This window comes from Montipora capricornis, chromosome 2, assembly GCF_036669925.1.
Source record: "Montipora capricornis isolate CH-2021 chromosome 2, ASM3666992v2, whole genome shotgun sequence".
In the NCBI taxonomy this organism is placed as follows: domain Eukaryota; kingdom Metazoa; phylum Cnidaria; class Anthozoa; order Scleractinia; family Acroporidae; genus Montipora; species Montipora capricornis.
The window spans coordinates 26,090,872-26,110,871 of record NC_090884.1 but is presented as its reverse complement, the minus strand read 5'-3'; the positions used below and the strand labels follow the sequence as shown (position 1 = coordinate 26,110,871).

At 42.0% G+C, this 20,000-nt stretch overlaps 1 protein-coding gene across 1 annotated transcript; it reads right to left on the bottom strand.

Moving 5' to 3' along the window:
- Positions 1 to 7,942: 7,942 nt before the first annotated feature.
- Positions 7,943 to 11,268, bottom strand: LOC138037013 (serine-rich adhesin for platelets-like). Its single transcript, XM_068883027.1, has 6 exons — positions 11,062 to 11,268; positions 10,807 to 10,893; positions 9,386 to 10,496; positions 8,683 to 8,734; positions 8,403 to 8,528; positions 7,943 to 8,059 (listed from the first exon to the last, which is right to left on the bottom strand). Exons 1-6 carry the CDS (start codon positions 11,147 to 11,149, stop codon positions 7,943 to 7,945), a joined length of 1,581 nt encoding a protein of 526 aa, XP_068739128.1. The 5' UTR covers positions 11,150 to 11,268.
- Positions 11,269 to 20,000: the final 8,732 nt, after the last annotated feature.

Sequence of the window (20,000 nt, the reverse complement as noted above, 5' to 3'; positions counted from 1 at the left end):
GTACTTTATGCAGAAGAATAATTATTTCCATGTACACTATATTGCTTTCTGGGGTTAGAAACGGGAACTCCGCTTTTAGGCTTGGCTAAATCTGATCTAAATAAAGGTCAATTAGCAGGTCAGATATTATTTATTTATTTGTCGTGGTCGATGATACGCAGTCTGAATGGACTCCCGCGAGTTCAGGCGTTCCTCAAGGAACTGTGCTAGGCGTTGCTCTCTTTAACCTCTGTATTGATGATATGGCAAGCGATTGATTCTATCCGTCGCTTTGTTGTCGACTACTAGTCCAGTCAAATTCGCTCGAAAAATGGGATAACCCTCAACTAATTGCAACAAAACATTTTTCAACGGATAACTAAAGAGAAATTATCCCTCTATAACATACTAAAAGTCCCAGAGAATCGAAGTCCGGGAAAGTGCCTAAAATTGCAATTGATTTCGACCCATTGACAACCAAAAATTTCCAACATGGAAACGAGGCTACAGTAAAGTTTTTGACTAAGTCGCCAGAATTTATTACTTTTTGTGGGAATATCAACCCCAAATCATCAGAAATGAAAGACTAGATACCAATTAAAACAACAGGTGTATTAGTTTATTTCATTTCATTCTCGATCGTGTAATTTTGCACAATCCTGCAAATACATATACATAGATAAAAAAAAATTGATACTGCATTCTTTGAAAAAAAAACTTTTTGTTTTCATTTACTTTAAGAATTACTTTCAAATATAACTTAATGTCAATTCAAATAATAACTGTAACACTTAAGTATTCAAAAATTTACAATTTAGCGAAGGGAAAAACCCTAGTTTATCAAGATTCAATTAGTGCGTGAATTTGTCTATTTGTGTACCGCCACCCAAGAGTGCGTGTTGGTTCGTCTCGCCAGTGTCTGGATTGGATTTTGCCGTAAGGCCATGCAGCGTACATTCCTCCTGTTCTATTGGAAAACAATTCTTTTGATTCAATTGATAGATGCTAGTAGCTTCTAAAGTTATATCAAGGTAAGCTTAAGGCTGATTCAATTTTAAGAGAATCTTTAAACAATCAGTGCTGATCACCTACATATGGGGAATTGCCGTGAAATTAGATTCTGTTTCATGCATGATCAGCCCTTCGAGACGTGTGAAAGAAATCTCCCCCTAGATATCGCAGAATTCATTCTTTCTAGTTTAATAGAAATCCAATGCTCATATCTAACTACTGCTTCGAAGTAGAAGAGTTTCTTTTTGAAAGCCTATTGTGCTGGCACGATCTTTGCTGACGCTGCTCAAATACATTTTGAAATATGCTAATCAAACTTGCTTCGTAGCATAGTGAGAAAGATAAAATTGTTATAACAATTTAACTATAATTTAACGTTTTTTTCTTTTCATTTCTATATTGCTTAGGTTGTTATTTGGAGTTTTACTCCTTCAATGTGTTCTTATGGATGGAGCGCCTCTAGTTTGCGCGATTTGCGGAGTTGCAGGCTCAGCGCACGAATTTTCCACAATTGGAACAAAGGGAAGTGAAGGTATAAATCGCGCCAGCGGCCTCAGAAATGATTCAATTAGTGTTGCTCCTGGACAGCATGTACACCCTAATTGTCGTCGAGATTACTGCCACCCCACCAATATATCCAAGGATAACAGAAGCCGCGAAAATGCGGGTTCTCAATCTGCAACTATTCAACGCAAAAGAAGTGCAGACCAGACAATCGATTACAAAAGCGATTGTTATTTTTGCGGCAATAAAGTAGATGTTAAATCTGTAGACGTATGTAGAGTGATGACTCTAGAGACTCAAGAAACCGTTTTGAATAAGTGCAACGCAAGGCGTGACACATGGGCAGAGGTAGTAAAAGCAAGAATTTTACACGTACATGATCTCCCTGCCGCTGAAGCAGTCTATCATAAGATATGCAATTCCAATTTTCGTACAGATAAACAGGTTCCTGCGTCTTATGCTACGACCCAGCTTGAAAATAAGAAAGGAAAACGAGGTCGTCCCCAGAATGAGGAGCAAAACAAAGCCTTTTACATGGTCACAGAATATCTGCTGAAACATTCTGATGAGCAAATCACAGTGCAAGATCTGGTAGCTAAGATGAACGAGTACTCAGGGGATTCCGACTGCACAGCTTATAGCCAGACTTACATGAAAGCCTGCCTCCCGAAGCATTTTGGAGAGGAATTGGTTATCACATTCAGTGATGGAAAACCCAATGTTGTAACATTTAGGAAGACTGCTGCGGCGATTCTTAACGAGTTTCACAAGATGGAAAAAGACGCCCCTGATGTCGAAACAGGAAAGATGAATATAATCCGAACAGCTGCTGCGCTGATCAAAAGTGAAATCAAACTGGTTGAGACTACTACTAGTGAAACTTACCCTAAAGTTGAGTCCGACGCCGAACAACAAGTTGAATTTCTTCCTGTATCCCTCAAAGAATTCTTGCATGGTATTTTAGCTGAAGATGATAACGTTAAACTTGCATCGATAGGACAGACACTTATGCAGGCAGCGCGACCAAGAATGTTTTTAGCGCCTTTACAACTGGATCTTGCCGTGCAACTACATTATTACTTTGCGTCCCGGTTTTTGATTGACACCCTCAATTCTCTTGGGTATTGCGCTTCATACAATCAAGTACAACAATTTAATCAAAGCGCGGCGGTTTATGAGGGGACGGACATACCGGAGTTTAACGGCCAATTTGTTCAATATGCAGCGGACAACGTCGATCATAATATTTGTACGCTTCATGGGAAAGACCCTTTCCATGGGATGGGCATCGTGGCCGCTGTCACACCATTTACTAGCCAGACAAGGTGCATACCAAGAAAGAAAGTTACGTCCAAGGAACTTTCTGAAGCAGGTAAAATCGAGATATATCCCTATGATGAGAGGCGGTTAGAAGAGGTGGAGATCAAATACAATGACGTGGCTGTTGCTAGGGTAGTGGATCCCATGGAGAATCTCGATGTGCTCTGGAAATCGTCCCTCTTGTTTGGTTTCAGTCGTCCTGCGTGGGGTGGGCTAATGCAGCACGTCTTGACTGGAGACTACGAAGGAAAATCATCTGTGATATTTCTGCCCATGATCAACGTGAGCGCAAGTGATGCCACCTGTATATATTCAACCCTCAAGTTTATCGTGGAACACGCGAAAAGGCATAACATCACAGCACCTGCCGTCACCTTCGATCAGCCTTTGTTGTGGAAAGCCTTTTGCATGGTTCAAGGGGAACCACCAACAAGTCCAATCCGCAGTTGCATCCCACGGCTGGGCCCCTTTCATACCAAGATGAGTTTTGTAGGCCCTATTGGGCATCTGATGGCAGAATCTGGTCTGCGAGAGATATTGGAAATCATATATGCGCCTAGTGCAGTCGACCACATGCTTAGTGGTAAGGCCATCTCCCGAGCAGTACGTGGTCACTTTATCGTCGATGCCGCTTTAAACTGTCTCTTGTATTCAGCCGCTCTGGGAGTTACTGTACCGCTAAGGTTAGGGTTAGCACCCGCCGTTGCTCCTGTCGCAAAAATGATCTACCGTGTAATCCTGCTTGTGGTCAGTGCAAAGGGTCTGCTTGTACCAACGCACCCGAGTCTAGGAGCCCATGGGACCAATGTCAAACGTTCCATTGACGGGACTTTCTTTTCTGCACCAACAAAGCAGAATGTTTAGATTAACAGATATTGTGACCTCTATAACTGTTTAGAAACTAAAGATTGATTGCGGGATCGACTTTAGAGGAAAAGGCTTTCTAGCCGTACCATGCAATGTAGCGGGATTATGATCTGGTTTAAATTGATAAATAGAGCGTAAACAATGTGACAATTCTTATCGAGTTGTACGAATAGCACGATTTTAACTTAAACAACAATCCAGCGGCTTACCCGGCCCAAAATTGTTACTGTTTGAGACAATAAAATAGTAGCCGTCATATAAATTGGGTACCCTGTGGTTTTTCATATAAGCTTTGTATGGGAATTTTCTTTTCCGTTTTTCGGTGCCCTCCCGAACTCCGATTCTTTGGGACTTTTGATATGTTGTTAAGGACATCCGAATGAGCCATAATCCGTTGAAAAACCTTTTGTTGCAATTTGTTGAGGGTCTGACCCCAATTTGACTGGACTATACATGCCAACTATTTTTCGTTGTTTAATGAATATGCGGGAAAAGCAGACCTTAACTAGTGTTATTGAGATCCAAAAAGAAAATTGGGAGTGACCACGCATTTTTCGAAGATAATTTATCAACAATATTTGTAAAAAGCTCTGCAATACAGAGCAATGTATGGGGTTCTTTTCCAAATCGAAGCTTAATTATCTCTGAAAAATGCATGGTTACCCCTTAGGGGTTAGGGGGTCACAGCTCCTTTCCTGGGGGTTGCTACCACGTGAGAACAAGGCCGTTCAGGCCGTTCTCCTATATGCAGAGCATTCCCCAGGGACGATGAAGACTAACCACCTCATTACACATGCATATCTTTGGGTTAGGGGGTTTAGCTCAAAATCGGGGAGAGCTAGAGCCAAATGACAGGTTTTTCTCAAATGTGTAGAGCATTCCCTAGAGACGATCAAGAGTAACCAATGTCATATTTGCATGTAACTTTTCACTGGCCCAATGCATTTCAAGGGCTTAGAGCGTCCCAACTCCTTTCCAGAGTGGCTGCTACCAACGCGAGAACAGGCTGTTCTCCCATGTGCGGAGCATTCCCCAGGGACGAGGAAGACTGACCAATGGTACCACAAGATGCGCCATCTGATGGCGAATGCATTTCTTGGGGTTAGGGGGGCCCAGCACCAAACCGGGAGGGGAGGAGAAAGCCGAAAGACAGTTTTCTCTGTGGTATGTATCTCTTTGGAACGCTCTACCTCAAGTAATTAAGTTAAGTCAATCGTTAGCTCAGTTTAAAACCTTGATAAGGAAAAGACTCTTAATGGATAGCTAGCTGAATTTATCCAATACCGCATTAGCATGGCATTTGTTTTTCTTAGAGCATTTTAAATTTTATTCATATAGAATTATTTTATTGTGTTTCATTGTTGTATTTGTATTTCACTGAAAAGGCCCTTGGGGACGTGAAATAAAAGTATGTATGTATGTATGTAAGTATTTCAAAGGGGCAATGGAAAGTAACTAATAGCATATTTGCATGTAACTTTCCATGGCCAATGCATTTCTTGGGGCTAGGGTGTGTCCCAGCTCCTTTCCAGAGGATGGGGGGGGGGGGGGGGAGGGGTGCTACAACATGGAAACGGGCCGTTCTCCCATATGCAGAGCCTTCCCCAGGGACGATATAAACTAACCAGGGTTACCACAAGATGCGCATTTCCATGGCGAATGCATATCTTGGGGTTAGGGGGACCCAGGTCTAAACCGGGGGGATATATGGCAAAATAACAGGCTTTTCTCACATGTGTACAGCATTCCCTGGGGACGATGGAGACAAACCAATATCATATTCGCATGTAACTTTACATGGGGAATGCATTGCTTGGGGTTAGGGGGTCTCAGCTCTTTTCCGGGGGGTGCTACCAACTGAAATCAAGCGGTTCTCTCATGTGTACATGATGGAGACTAACCAATGGTATCACGTGATAGCCCCTTCGATGGTGCATGTATATCTGTTACTAAAAGGGTTACAGCACCAAACCGGGGGGAGCTAGATGCCAATGACCACTTCGCCCCAAGGTGTTCCTGCATGCTCAGCCGAAGGTGGTACGGTCAAACCAACAAAACCAAGGGATGCGTCGTGCGACGCTGATTCGCTCTGACGTAGTTGAAAGGGCGCAGCTCTTAAGGGGGGGAAATGGCAAGGTCCCAAAGATCGCAACTTTGCAGTGCTGTCGATTATTCTGCGGGGGAACAAAAACAAAACCAACCCAACCAAGGGATTGCCCGTATCAAGACCTATCCTCATGGTCCGATCTCGCGCTCTCCGATCAAATCCGGGGGGGAGGGGGAGCTAGACCGAGAAAACCGAAAACCAGTTTTTCAAGTATAACTCCCCCGAGATTTAGAATCCGGCCAATCCGAGAGGAACCGTGGTGGAGCCAATGTGGGGCACGTCACGTGACCGAAGGAGGAGTTCGGGGGGGCACTTTTGTCTCAAAATAAGGGTGTTCTCGGGCCTCTGGCACGTACAGGTCGATTCGCCCTGGGGCGAAACGGTGCAAAAAGTTGTTAGGCAAAGGGGTCTTGGCGCATGGGCAGTGGGGTCTCAAGGGAATAAAACGCAGGAATGTTACAGACATAAAACGGTGCACAGGATACCCAATGTAACACAGGGTGCCCAAACTTCGTCGCGTGATAGATCTAGCCGAGACCTTTCCAACAGTATATAGATATTTGGGATTAGTTCCACAGAAAGCCGAAAAAAGGTTTTGGGGAACTTGGCCGTGCAGATCCTGTGTTAGTTTAAGTTCCACACAAGATTTGAAACCCTTCAGAAGTCGATTAGAGTAAACGTCGCCAAGTTTGATACTCTACGAGGCTCAAACTGGGCATACACCCGCGGGCGGAGGGGGGAGGGGGGGGGGGGGAGAAAGCCGAAAGACAGTTTTCTCTGTGGAAGGGGATCAGGAGATTCAGCTCGTGAAATAAGGGGGGATTACACAAAACCGGGGGGAGTTTTGGCGCAAAAACCCGTTTCTCTATGGTATGCAGGGCGTTCCCTATGGACGACAGAGTAGCCAATAGCATATCTGGATGTAACTTCCCATGGGAAATGCATTTCTTGGGGTTAGGGGGTCCCAGCACCAAATCAGGGGGTGCCACCACGTGAGAACAGGCTATTCTCTCGTATGCAGAGCATTTCCTAGGGACGCTGAAGAAAAACCAATGCCACTACCAGATGCACCACACCATTTTGCATGTTTTTCTATGGGTCCCGGGGTCCTGGCTGTCCAGGGAGGGAAGTTACGGCCCAAAAACGTGTTTTTCTCACGTGTGCAGACTCTTCGTCACGAGTCACAGAGAGGCGGAGATCACGTCTGGCGCCCGGGTCACCGTGGGACCGATTCCCGGGGAATCGGGGCGGCCTGCAGAGTCCAATAAAAAAAAAAACCCTCCCCGCCCTGGGTCAGGGCGCAGGAGGGGCCTTCCCTTAGAGAGTTGGAATGATTTTTTCCTGGGCCCAAACGGGCCAGATTCTCGCGTGTATGACCGGGAATCGGCCTGACTTCTGCGGAAGGGAACTGCATGCTTCCCGTTGGAATTTTTGCTCAGGCTTTTGGTGCATTGAGTTCCTGTTAAATCACTTTTGACCTTTGCATATTGATCCCAAATAAATAGTTCGGTGAACTTTACTGGCCTACCACGCCCTAATATGTATCCGCGTGTCCGGTTAGTAGCACGGTGGGAAATTTTGCCTATTCGAAAGGTGTTCGCTATAGTGTCCTATAGAGGCTGCGCACACATAGCTTGCCAGATAAAGCCACAATTAAGGTGATATCCTTTTTTTGTAGCGTGACAGTATCGTGGCATTTATATAAAATGAAATTGCTATAGCACAGTTTTGGCACGGAAAAGTCAACATATCGGTCAGAGGGTTCCGGATATCCTGCGACATCATAACATGTTTTTAACTTGTATGGGAGGGTGTAATACATTGTGACAGAAATTTAAATTTTGAACCCCTTGTCTTAACCCTCGGCAAGGTTTTCAGAACATAAAATGTTTTCGAGTTGCCCTTGACGTAAACGATCGATCTGCTTTTTTGCCAAAAAAGTCATTTATTAATGAGTGATTGGTGAGTTGCATTTTCCACATCTTATATAAATTATAATTTGATAAATTCAGTTTAACTCTTGCAGACAATTTCCACAATTAATGTTAATGATGAAATGGTATATGAAATAAATCATAGCTTCACTTGACAATTAATGTTGTAAGTAATAGCAAAAGAACCGGGAAACAATCCAATCGAAGTAGTACTGATATGTTATACCTCAGGAACCAAGACAGACAAAACGTAGCTACACATCCTTGTGTTGTGTTGGTTGAAATCAGACCAAAATTCTGGCAAGAAGGATTGTACTTCTAAGGTAAATCGCCGAATCTGAAAATGAAGAAACTTTGAAGTCGTCACATACATAACTTTTCCAATATATAGACATTTTGTTTGTGTTTTTTCCAAACATTTTCTCACTAGTTTAACGGGAACGTCCAGAGAGGAAGGGGAAGGGGTGAGAGTGGTTAGATATGTTCTTTGTAAGTACGACATTATAAACAGAAAAAGACTAAATTTTTGGTGACACGTAGCTTGTGAAACCACTCAGCTGTGGGTTTGAATTGTCATCACAAACGTCTTCCGTCCTGATTTCTCTAAATGTTAACGCTGGATTTTATACCATTGTAAGAAAGTTTAGCGTGTTTTAAAGACAGGATCGAGACATGCATACCATTGAAGATGAGAAAGGGCCGCAGATGGCACAACTTAAATGCAACACGTCTGATTGCTTGTTTCTGTTGAACAACGTGTGCCTCTTGCTGGCTGTATTAGCGTAAAGGATGTTCTTTAAATGACCCTATAAATATTACAAGGATCGTTACGGCTAAAACATTTCTTCCGGATCCCAGTAAAGTAAAGTTGAGGGGATCTTACAAAGACCACAGTAAAAGGTGGATAGAAGCAAAACAAGAAAAGTGACAAATGAAAAAGAAGACTACTGTACGTTGTACCTTGACGCTGGAAATGTCTGGAGATAGCAGCGACATTCTGGATGGGTAGTTCCTTCAAAGAAAATTCAAGCGACAACAAGTAAGTAGGATGTAAGTCTATGTATTTAGCATATCCGACAGGTTATGTTCATTTGATAAGAAGTGTGAAGAAATCGGACCGCATCAGAGATACACGACATCAAGAGGACGGCTAGAACTCGATAACCTGGTGGACTCATCACAGCTCAAGGAAAATTAATACCCCTTCCACACGTATCCGGATATTTGTGAATACGTAGGTATGGCGTTCTAAGAAACAAAAATAGACGCTACTCCACAAGTAGACAATAGGCTGGCGAGGCGAAGGCGGATAATTTAAATATAGGACGTCAAAGGATGGACCCCAGGCTTAAGAACACATGCGCGCATGTTCTTTATGGAGGGCGATTGCACTCATGCGACTCGAAAACGTCAAGGATTTTACAAATACTTATCAAAAAATACATCCATCTGTTTTTAAAAACATCCGGATTCGTGTGGAGGGTACCTAAGGCAAAAATATATTATTCCTATTTTGTTGAGCCAAAGACTAATGGCTACCTTTAGGCAGCGAGTGGTTATCGCTCACGAATATAGACTTTTGAGTGAGGATATCTTTGTTCGACTTCAAAACCGCCTAATCTGGCCGCAATGTATATTTTCACCCCAAACGTAACAAACTTACGATTTATCGAAGTTTTCCACACTGCAACCACAGACATATCTACCCCGCGGTGCTGTCTGAATGCCAACACATTCAAAGTGAAACCACTTCTCACAGTCGTCGCAATGGATCCATTTCAAGGTCTGCTTTTTTTGGGCGTCAGGTTCTTGGCAAAGATAAGCCTGGCAGCGCTCAGTGTGGAGGTCTCTTTTGCGCTTATTATCTCCACCATTCTGCCTAGTGGTCTGCTTTCTTTTCCTGCGCGCTGGATTGCTGTCCACGCTGGAGGACGGTACGTTGGATGTCTGTCGAGTTGGTCCTTCCACAGAGGAGCTGCTGGTAGTGGTAGATGATATCGGTAACATCATTGAAGGGGAGCTGATGGTTGCAGTAGAGAAAGGTAGTGTTGCTCGCACCGATGACGAGGTACTGGTGGTGGTAGACTCCAGTATCGTTACTGCCAACGATAAGGAGCTTCTGGTGGCGGCGGAGGGCTGACTAACGGCGGTAGAAATCGGCACCTTCAATGTTGGGGAGCTCTGAGTAGCGGCAGAAGTCGTTACCGTTACTGGGGGCAGTGATAATGTGTTACGAGTAGCGGTAGACACCGTCGCTGGCACCGATAACGAGCTACTGTTGGCGGTATTGCTCGGTAACGTTACTGTCACTGATAGAAAGCCCCCAGTAGCGAAGGAGGACGACGCTGTTACTGAGGAACTCGGAGTAGCTGTGGAGAGCGAAACCGTTACTGGCACCGATAGAGAGTTACTGCTGGCGGTGGATACGGGTACCGTTTCTCGCAACGACTGACAATTGCTGGTAGACGTGGAGGATGGTACAAATGTCAGCGGAGAGCTATCAGTGGTGGTAGTGCATAGCATTTCTGCGGTGGAGCCGATGGTGCCTGAGCTAGCGGGTAGTGCCACTGCAGAGCTAGTTGAGGACGTGTTGCCGTTATCAAGCTGAAAAACTAAATTGTCCTTTGAGGTCAGAATTTGGCGTAAGTTTCCTACTCCGTAGTTAGAAGGGTGTTTAAAGTCTATTCCCCCTGGCATGTTGGTGACTCTCAGACGAGACTGATTACGTTTGACGTCTTTATACGGGACTTTTGCAGATCTTCCAAGTAACTCACCTGCCATGAAAAAAAACACCAAATATTTAAGACAAAACTTTCTCAAGGACTTATTTTCTCTTCAGGAAATCTGAAGACGCGCGTTAGGAGAGTTCACTTATCAAAGTCGTCGGAGGCACTGGCTTCCCAGTGCTTCTCTTATTTAGCTTATTTGTTCGATTTACATGGCATAACGTTCACATGAAACTTAAATAATAGGAGAAGAATATCAGGGTCTAGGAAGCGCCGGCCTGAGCGGACTGCTTGGTGAGGAGGGGGATTTAGATATTTCAGTAGCGCCAGGCGGCCATAACATTAATATGTTACTCACTGTATTTTTTGTTGAAAAGTTCTTGGACTTGGCGCCGCAACAGCACCTTTTCTTCCTCACGAGATTGTCTTTGTTGCAGTCCCCTTCCTGCAAAATAAGTTTGAGCACATGACGTAGGATACTGGATCAAGAAAGACATCTGCACTGGACGGATCTGAGCCGCACATTCAGGTAGCTCCAGAAGGAGAGGGGGGGTGAATTAATGCGCCATTACTACAGAAGTGAATTGGAACCATAATTTTAGACGGCAAATACCTTCTCCGTTAACAAAGGAAAAGAATTTTCCTGCCAACTGGGACGTTTCTGCAAACCGCACTGCAGTAGGATGGCCGTACACATCCATGGTCCCAGTACCATCGTTGTCTGATATAAAGAGGCACCTAACCCCTAGATCTTTCAGATTATCGCACTACGAATAGAAACAAGATTTGAAATGTTACGAATGAGTAGCCATAGATCTTAAAGAACAGTGGTTATACCGGTCCTGTCACTCTAATCATTATTCGCATGGATAGCATATTTGCTAACTGTCTGATTGGCAGTGGAATCGTTGACGCTTGGGCGTTTTCCTGGAAGACAAGTGGTTCGTGCAGGTGCGCATGTGGCGGGTTTCTCATCAGGTTAGGAGCTGCCTACAACTAAATTTGCTTGATTTAACCATATAAATTCTACTAATCGAAAGTACTTTGGCTGCACTACCAGCAGCTATTCTCTACAGTCTTTACCTTTGGCATAATTCCGGATGAACAAATTCATTTTGATTACCTCATTACTTATTCTTTCTAAGATCCTTTTGATTTGCTCTCTTGTTGAGAGGATCTTTTCCGTTTTAGCCCGGCTGTTATAATTAGCTCGCTCCTCGGCGTTGAGCCTCTTGGACCATGCATCTGCCAGACACTCATTTCGTTCCTGGAACGTCATTTCTTTCAGGGATTCTGTTAAGAAACCATTATTTCTCATAAAAAACCAGACAAGGATGGCAAAAACGAGACTTTAAGAGATTTTGGTCTTTAAATTGACATTTTTGTTCAACGAATGCCTTGATTCCGACGGAGCGCTGTAAACTTCTTATAGTTTTGTATTCTTTGTGGGTTCTCTAGAGACATTTGACATGACATGATGAGATAAATCTCATCAATTAAGAGGGGTAGTTTCGGTAGTTTTCATATAAAGGCATATTTTGAAACATTACTCCTCTTTGCGGAAAACAATAAAACCTTTCGAGGTCACATAAACATACCGTCTATTTGGGCTGTTTCCTTGCAGAAAGGATGAAAACCATTCAAGCGTGACTTCTTGACACTGCGGAATGAAAAGAACATCAATTGCAAAGAGGCATTCAGTTTTCAGATACTTCAATAACTTTTTTATAATGCCTCTAATTCGTGTTTTCCGATAATTCGCTGAAATCCGAGCCTCGGAAAACAACCTCTACTGAAATCCCGGAAAGAAACATCCTGAAGAACTGATATTTAGTTGTACATAAACACGTTCACTAATAATAAACAGAACGTATGAACTATCATGACGAGCGAAATGAAGAATCAACTAGGTAAGGTTAGGGTTAGGGTTAGGGTTTAGGGTTAGAACGGTTAAACGGTAGAGAAAAGGAATGATCGGAGAATAGCGGGCTATAAACGTACGGCACACATACTTGGACATAATGATACGTGAATTGCTCAGACAAAGCACCCCGAAGCAACCTGGCAAAGATATGAAAGAGCTCTTGGCAAGAACTGAATTTCAGAGAAAGGAAATAGTAGTGGACATGTATTTAAATGCTGCCGGCGTTAAAAGTGATTGACGTTGTCAGCCGGCACGAGCTACAAATACCAAAAATTCCGCTACTAATTGCTGACAAAATAGCAATTGAGTGACCTCTCACTTTTTGCGAGAGTCAGAAAATTGATTAGCCATTGGCGAAATCACTAAACGGTATATTCAGTCGGCTAAAAGTTGTTTGTTATAGGGGTTTGGCACTGCATTAGTGGGAGTCAAGATGCAGTGGATAAAGATCAAGACACCTGACACTTGTTATTGATACCCCAAGACATTCTTAGGACGAAATGTCAAACGTCAAAATCTCGCATAAGAGCGGCTGAAAAGTAAATTAAACAGCCTCAACCTGAAAAACGATATTCTTACAAAAAAGACTCTATTTTAGCCCTAGCTTAAAAACCAAAATATTGAAATAACTCTCTAGTCTTCTCGGATAAGGACGATAAGCCGGAGGTCCCGTCTCACAATCCTTGTTCATTAACTTTGTGGGACGTTAAAGATCCCACACACTATTCGAAAAGAGTAGGGGACAGTGTTCCCGGTGTTGTGGTCTGACCTTTGTATTACAGAGGGCCATGTGTTAGAAAACTCTTTACTGGGTTAATCATGTATTACCCTCTCAAAATAAAGAACATTGTATTGTATTGTAGTGTAGTCAGCCATCGTATACGATCACGTCCCTGATTCCTTGATTCTGGCTGTATTTCATCGCTATTTCGACAAAAAATAATTAAAATGGCAATTTTAAGGAAGAATAAAAATGTGTTACAGCTTAAACGGCCAGAAAAAACGAAAATATTGAAATAATTTCTTAGTGATCATTATCCAGTATAAGTGTAGCCAGCCATCGTATACGTTGGCATCCGGTATTCACGGATTCTGAATGTATTTGATCGCTACTTCGCCGAAAAATAATGAAAATGGCAATTTTAAGGAAGAACCAATGTGTCTTAAAGTTGAAACGGCTCGAAAAACCGAAAATATTGAAATAACTTCTCAGTGATTACTAGCCGGTATAAGTGTAGCCAGCCATCGCATACGATGCCATCCGGTATTCCATGATTCTGGGTGCATTTGATCGCTACTTCGCCGAAAAATAATTAAAATGGCAAATTTAAGCAAGCAAAAATGTGTGTTAAAGTTGAAACGGCTAGAATAACCGAAAATATTGAAATAACTTCTCAGTGATTACTAGCCGGTATAAGTGTAGCCAGCCATCGTATACGATGCCATCCGGTATTCCATGATTCTGGGTGTATTTGATCGCTACTTCGCCGAAAAATAATTAAAATGGCAAATTTAAGCAAGCAAAAATGTGTGTTAAAGTTGAAACGGCTAGAATAACCGAAAATATTGAAATGCAGTCTCCGTGATCATTAGCAGTATAAGAGTACCCAGCCATCGTATACGATGGCGTCCGGTATTCCATGATTCTGGGTGTAATTGGCAGCTATTTCACCCAAAAATAGCGAAAATGGCAATTTTGAGAAGGATAAATATGTGTTAAAGTTGAAACAGCTAGAAAAACCCAAAATATTGAAATAATTTCTTAGTGATCATTATCCAGTATAAGTGTAGCCAGCCATCGTATACGATGCCGTCCAGTATTCATTGATTCTGGCTGTATTTGATCGCTTTTTCGCCGAAAAATAATGAAAATGGCAATTTTAAGGAAGAATAAATGTGTGTTAAAGTTGAAATGGCCAGAAAACCCGAAAACGTTGAAATCATTTCCCAGTGATTATTAGCCGTTATAAGTGTAGCCAGCCATCGTATACGATGGCGTCCCGTATGCCTTGATTCTGGGTGTAATTGATTGCTATTTCGCGGAAAAATAGTAAAAATGGTGATTTTGAGGAAGAAAAATATGTGTTTAAGTTGAAACAGCTAGAAAAACCAAAAATATTGAGATAACTTCTCAGTGATTATTAACCAGTGTAAGTGTAGCCAGCCATCGTATACGATGATGTCCGGTATTCATTGATTCTGAGTGTATTTGATCGCTACTTCACCGAAAAATAATTAAAATGGCAATTTTAAGGAAGAACCAATGTGTGTTAAAGTTAAAACGGCTAGAAAAACCGAAAATGTTGAGTGATTATTATTAGCCAGTGTAAGTGTAGCCAGCCATCGTGTACGATGGTGTCCGGTATTCCTTGGTTCTGGGTGTAATTGATCACTATTTCGCCAAAAATAGTGAAAATGGAAATTTTTGGGAGCATAAACGTGTGTTAAAGTTGAAACGGCCAGAAAAACCCAACATATTGGAATCACTTTTCAATGAATATCAACCAATATAAGTGTAGCCAGTCATCGTATACGAGGGAGTCCGGGTTTCTTTGATTCTGGGTGTATTTGATCGCTATTTCGCCGAAAAATAAAGAAAATGGCAATTAAGTAGGATGAATCTGTGTTAAAGTTGAAACGTGTAGAAAAACACAAGTTATTGAAATTACTCTTCCGTGAATATTAACCGGTACGGATGTACCCTGTCGTCGTATACGATTGAGGTTCCGGGGTTGTTGTGGGTAATGTCATATAGTATACGATTGACGGCTGATAGCCGCGTACGATGGTGCATTTTCAGCGGCTATCACCCATAGGGATCGAGTGAATCGTTTCCAGTCTGGTCTCAATTGCTAGAGAACCAACCTCCTCCCATGGTCTCTCTCAGGTAAGAGGGAGCTCAAGCAACGACAACGGCGACGGCAACGAGAACGTCACAAATTTGCATATTTAGTGGGAAAAAACAATATCTTTGCACGCTCCGCACGTGCGTTTTTTAAGCTTTTGTTTATTTCTTCGCCGTCGTCAACAAAACTACAACGTGAATAGCCAAATTTGAGGCTTTATAGTCTGATTTAAACTGTGACATAAGCATAAGCAAAAGCTGTGTAAACCGTGAGTGACATAAGCATAAGCAAAAGCAGAAGCATAAGCATAAGAAAGAAATCGTTTCCATTTTCTTATGCGTAGGCTTATGGTTATGTCACGTTTATAACAGTAAACCGGGCCGGGGGGCCAACATAAACATAAGCGTAAGACCGAGGTGTCAGCTGTTTTTATGCCAACGGATATTCAAAATAGGGAGCTTACGAAACGAGGACGACGACGGCTACGAGGACTTCATTTAAAAATACGAGTTCACGTTATTCATATCACTACGAAACTATTTCATGTCGTTTCGCGTTAAAAATGTGTAATAACTGTTGAGGAATTAAACTGGTATGAGTGGGTTGGACGCGTACAGAGAGAACTGAAAATTCATCGTCATGTGCTAACGTCCTCCACAGAAACTTGAATTTGATCATTTCACGTCGTCATCTAGGAGATGACGGCAAAGAAATGTACCAAAATGTAAAACGCACGTGCAGAGCCATTGTTTTTGCTCACTAAACCTATTGTTTTGTAGCGTCGTCGTTGCCGTCGGCGTCGTCGTTTCGTAAGCTCTCTATTAATAGTGCCTAAGACGGCGTCCGAAGGTACTGTTTTTTTACAAGAAACTTGCTGAGACGGTTCGCAATTATCCCTGCCTTTGCGACAAATCGCCAAAAATAAAATTCTTAGTCTGCTGGTTGCAGTTCCCGAGTCTCCTTGTTCTTTCCTCTTCCGGGAAATATCCCTTAGAAAATACCCAACAGGACCTCCTCAGTCTGTTTTCTCGTTCTATTTCTTGTCGCCGTCGTCTTCTTCTATAGAGCAGAAGGAGTGATAGTAGGAGGAGAATTTCTTCTTCGTCCGTCATTTTGGAAACGTTTCTCATCGCATTGTCCACCTATTTTTTTCCGGCGCAAACTGCGCTTGCGTAGGTCACTTTTCTTATGCTTATGCAACATCTTATCCTTTAGCAAGGACGTCAGCACTTGAAGATAAATTTTCATTTGCTCCCCTAAATTAAGCGTCGTTCTGACCAGTATCATTCTTGACGAACTACCACACCCTAATCATATTAAAAAGGATGAAATAACGGCGGGTCTAATCTGCAAGTCGCAGGTCACAGGTTGCAGGTCATTGTTTCACCAATACAAAAAGTATCCGAAAGGTTAGCTTTTAAGAATGTTTAGGATACTTTCTGTATTGGTGAAACAATGACCTGCAACCTGTGACCTGCGACCTGCAGATTAGACCCGCCGATGAAATGATCACGAGGCGATTAAAATATTAAACGTGAATTCATATTTTGAGATGACTTTCTCGTTGTGATCGCCGTTGTCGTTCCTTAAGCTCCCAATTACCTCAAAAAGTAAACGGTTACTTCTGAAGATATATGTTGAGACATACCAAACTTTAAGTCAATAAAACTCTATTTCAGTTATGCGCTTGTTTAAGCTCATGTTTGTCACCGCACTTTGAGTTCAAGAAAATTATCTATTATGGCATTCTTCATATTCGCTAATCGACGATAACAGTCAATCCAGAAAAAAATAGGAATTGCCGATAATCGTCATTTCAGAGGTACAGTTCATGTTGCCGTCCTGCTTCACGGAAGGGAAAAAGAGAGACCCTGGGAACGAGGTTGAAAGAGAACAAGGAAGGCGCGCTCATGTTCTCCCGCGGGTTCTCCTTTCAATTCCCCTTCGAACGCCAGCCACGCAGGCTGCTCGATTGCTTGCAACAAGATCGCGAAACTAGGTCCCACTTGTTCCAGCACAGAAGGGATAATTTTATCCACTGGATAAAAACTATTTAGTTTTCCTAATTGGTGAACTTTTTGAAACTCGATTATTTGACGAGGACTATCAAACTGCCAAATGATAAGGGCTTGTTGACTTCCCCACATGTCCCTACTTAATCAGTATACATACCCTCCTGTGTTTTATGACAATGAACGTCCTTTGTGGCTGCGGCGCTTTGTTCTTGTTTATCAGCCGCTTTTCTCGAGTAGTAAATTAACGGAGGACGAGATCTTTGTCCTACAATCTTCAGTTTCATCGCCTTCGGTGGCTTTAGAATAATATCAGCCTAAGTTCGGTTTTCTGAAAGTATAAGGTTCCAGTTTCTGAACAAGAAAAGACTCATGGCTGAGCTTAACAAGAGAGGAGTCAGTTTGTCGATGTGGTAACAAAAGGCGATACTGGTGAAAAGACAGAGAAACAGTACCCGGAGTGAGGATCGGGGAATGCGATGACAGGAACGGAAAATTATGAACAGGGATTAAAGGAATCTAAACGAAAACTCTTTAAAACGCTTCTTTTTCGCTTCGAACTTGATTCATTCTCTTCATCTGCGTTTGTTTCTCATAAGCACAGTTCTTATCTTTTTGTTCATCGCACTGTACGGGTCATAATAGTCCGATGGGTTCTCTCATGTCAAAATTGTGTAAGGCTTTTAGAAAAATGCGGTACGAAAATCATGAAGCCGAAATAGATAGGGCGGTTCAGGTGCAACTTAATCTCTATAGTAACAGCGAATTGGTCTTCTTGCTTGGGGATACGACAGGCAACAGTGAAGTATGATGGTAGATTGATAGATTGTAGTATCATCATCAAAAGGAAAAGTGCTTCGAGGAATTTTTTATTCACATACAATAAAAATAGAAGTAGAACCAGTACAGAGCTGAGACACAACACACGCCTAAGCAGGCGATTATGGTCATTTTCGAGATTTTTGCTAAGACTTTTTATGTTACTGTGAAAGATATTAGAAAAAGACCTTTTTTTTCGCATCATTAAACGAAATGACCGCTTCTATTGTTTCGTTTTGTGATTTTTGCTGCAAAAGAAAGTGGATTTCAATGAACTGTTGCTGCAAGTAGGCGCCCTGCTAGGACATCACAAAGCCACGTAACATCATGAATATGGAAACCTATTTGATACTGTTTCTTGAATGTTTGCGCTCAAATAACTTAAAACGTATAAATGAAAATCGACGGGTATGTTTTTCTTGTATTTAGCGATCAATTTTTAGAGTTAAGTTCATGTCTTAATTTAGTTTGTGGCGATTTTGCTGTGACCTGAACGCCTACCGCCTAACGCCTTTAGAAAGCACTAACAAAGGAAAGTATTTTTACGGAAATTTTAGACTTGAATTGATGTTGTTTTGGAATGAAAGAATTTAGAGCGGGGCTTTTGTCGACACTGCTTCAATTGCACGGTCTAACAGCAAGGAACCCAAAGTGTGTCCATGAGTCTTCCATGTGTACCACCAGAAGCAAAACTCGACCAGATCTCAAGGGGCATTGAGCTATTTCAATTAATTGAAAGTTTTTATCAGGAAATTTTCAAATAACAACTCGTGTGATTTTGTTCTGGTATTACATAGTTTCAAATTTAACGAAACCGAATTATTCAAGCGGCATTTGCTTGAGGGATTTTGTGAATGAAAACTTTGAAGAAAGTGGTTTGTATCAGCAAGACGATGCCCGGCCTTGCAAACGCTAATGAATCTACGCCTCCAAGGATTCATTATATGACAACTAAGAATATTCAATGTTTTGGTTTAATAATGACAAAAGTTTGGGATGAGGTTTACCTTGGAAATTCCTTATGCTTATAAGTCTTCCTGTTTACACTTTGCAAATCTCAAACCAGCCCTTACAAGCCTCTTTAGTGACATGATTTTTCGTACACAAGTGCATAGACTGACTCGGAGTTGACAAATTCAATCATACCGCCATTGCCCGCACTTTTCTTTCCTTTTGTCCCCAAACCAAGGCGTATTTGCTAATAAGACATACTTTTATTTTGCGAAAGTATCGGAGCATGAACATTTTCCTAAAGCCTTGAGGTGCAGGGTGCTCGTAATCTGCCCATTTGTGCAATGATTATCTGCGACTTTTGTATATCAAGTTAGTTCGTTTGTTTAATAATTTAAGCACATTCTTCTCATTCGTCCATTCTCATTATAAAACCACTTTTGTTTCAGTAAGCAAACATTTTGATTATTACGTTTGACCAGCCATGTGTGTGATACAGTTGTACGGACCATTATTCGAGACACAGGTCCTGGCACGTGTCCTTTACACGAGTCTTGATCACTTTGCAAAAAAACAAGACACGTGATTCTTGTCTCTAAATATTTACTGTTTTCTCATGTTATTGATGTTTTCTAAATATCTAAAGGCTGAAAGTACCTTGAATGTCAAATGGACACACACCAACGAAAAAGTACTGTATGGTCACATCAGGTCGAATAACACACTTTACCTCCATCACTCGAGATGCGGTTAACGTCGATTTACTTTGATATCTTTAATGAGTTCATACTTTAAGTGCTGAAACACGTACCAGGAATCCCTCATGCGATGTCCTCGATTTTACAAATTCCAAAATGTTCATCCAAAGTTTTTTACTGTTTTGAAACCACAATGTTTCAAATGTACAAAAAGGAAATCAAGATCCACAACTGTTATGAAATTTAAAATTTAGCCAAAATCAGTAACTGGAAACTGGCAACAAGGTCACGTTCAAAGTTGC

Excerpts from the sequence above, each read along its gene's own strand:
- LOC138037013 (XM_068883027.1), bottom strand. The coding sequence starts at position 11,149 with ATGGATGTGTACGGCCATCCTACTGCAGTGCGGTTTGCAGAAACGTCC. Across the intron at positions 10,497-10,806 it reads ACTTTTCAACAAAAAATACA|GTGAGTTACTTGGAAGATCT; the intron begins GTGAGTAACATA and ends TTTTCATGGCAG. Across the intron at positions 8,735-9,385 it reads GTGGAAAACTTCGATAAATC|GAACTACCCATCCAGAATGT; the intron begins GTAAGTTTGTTA and ends TTTTCTTTGAAG.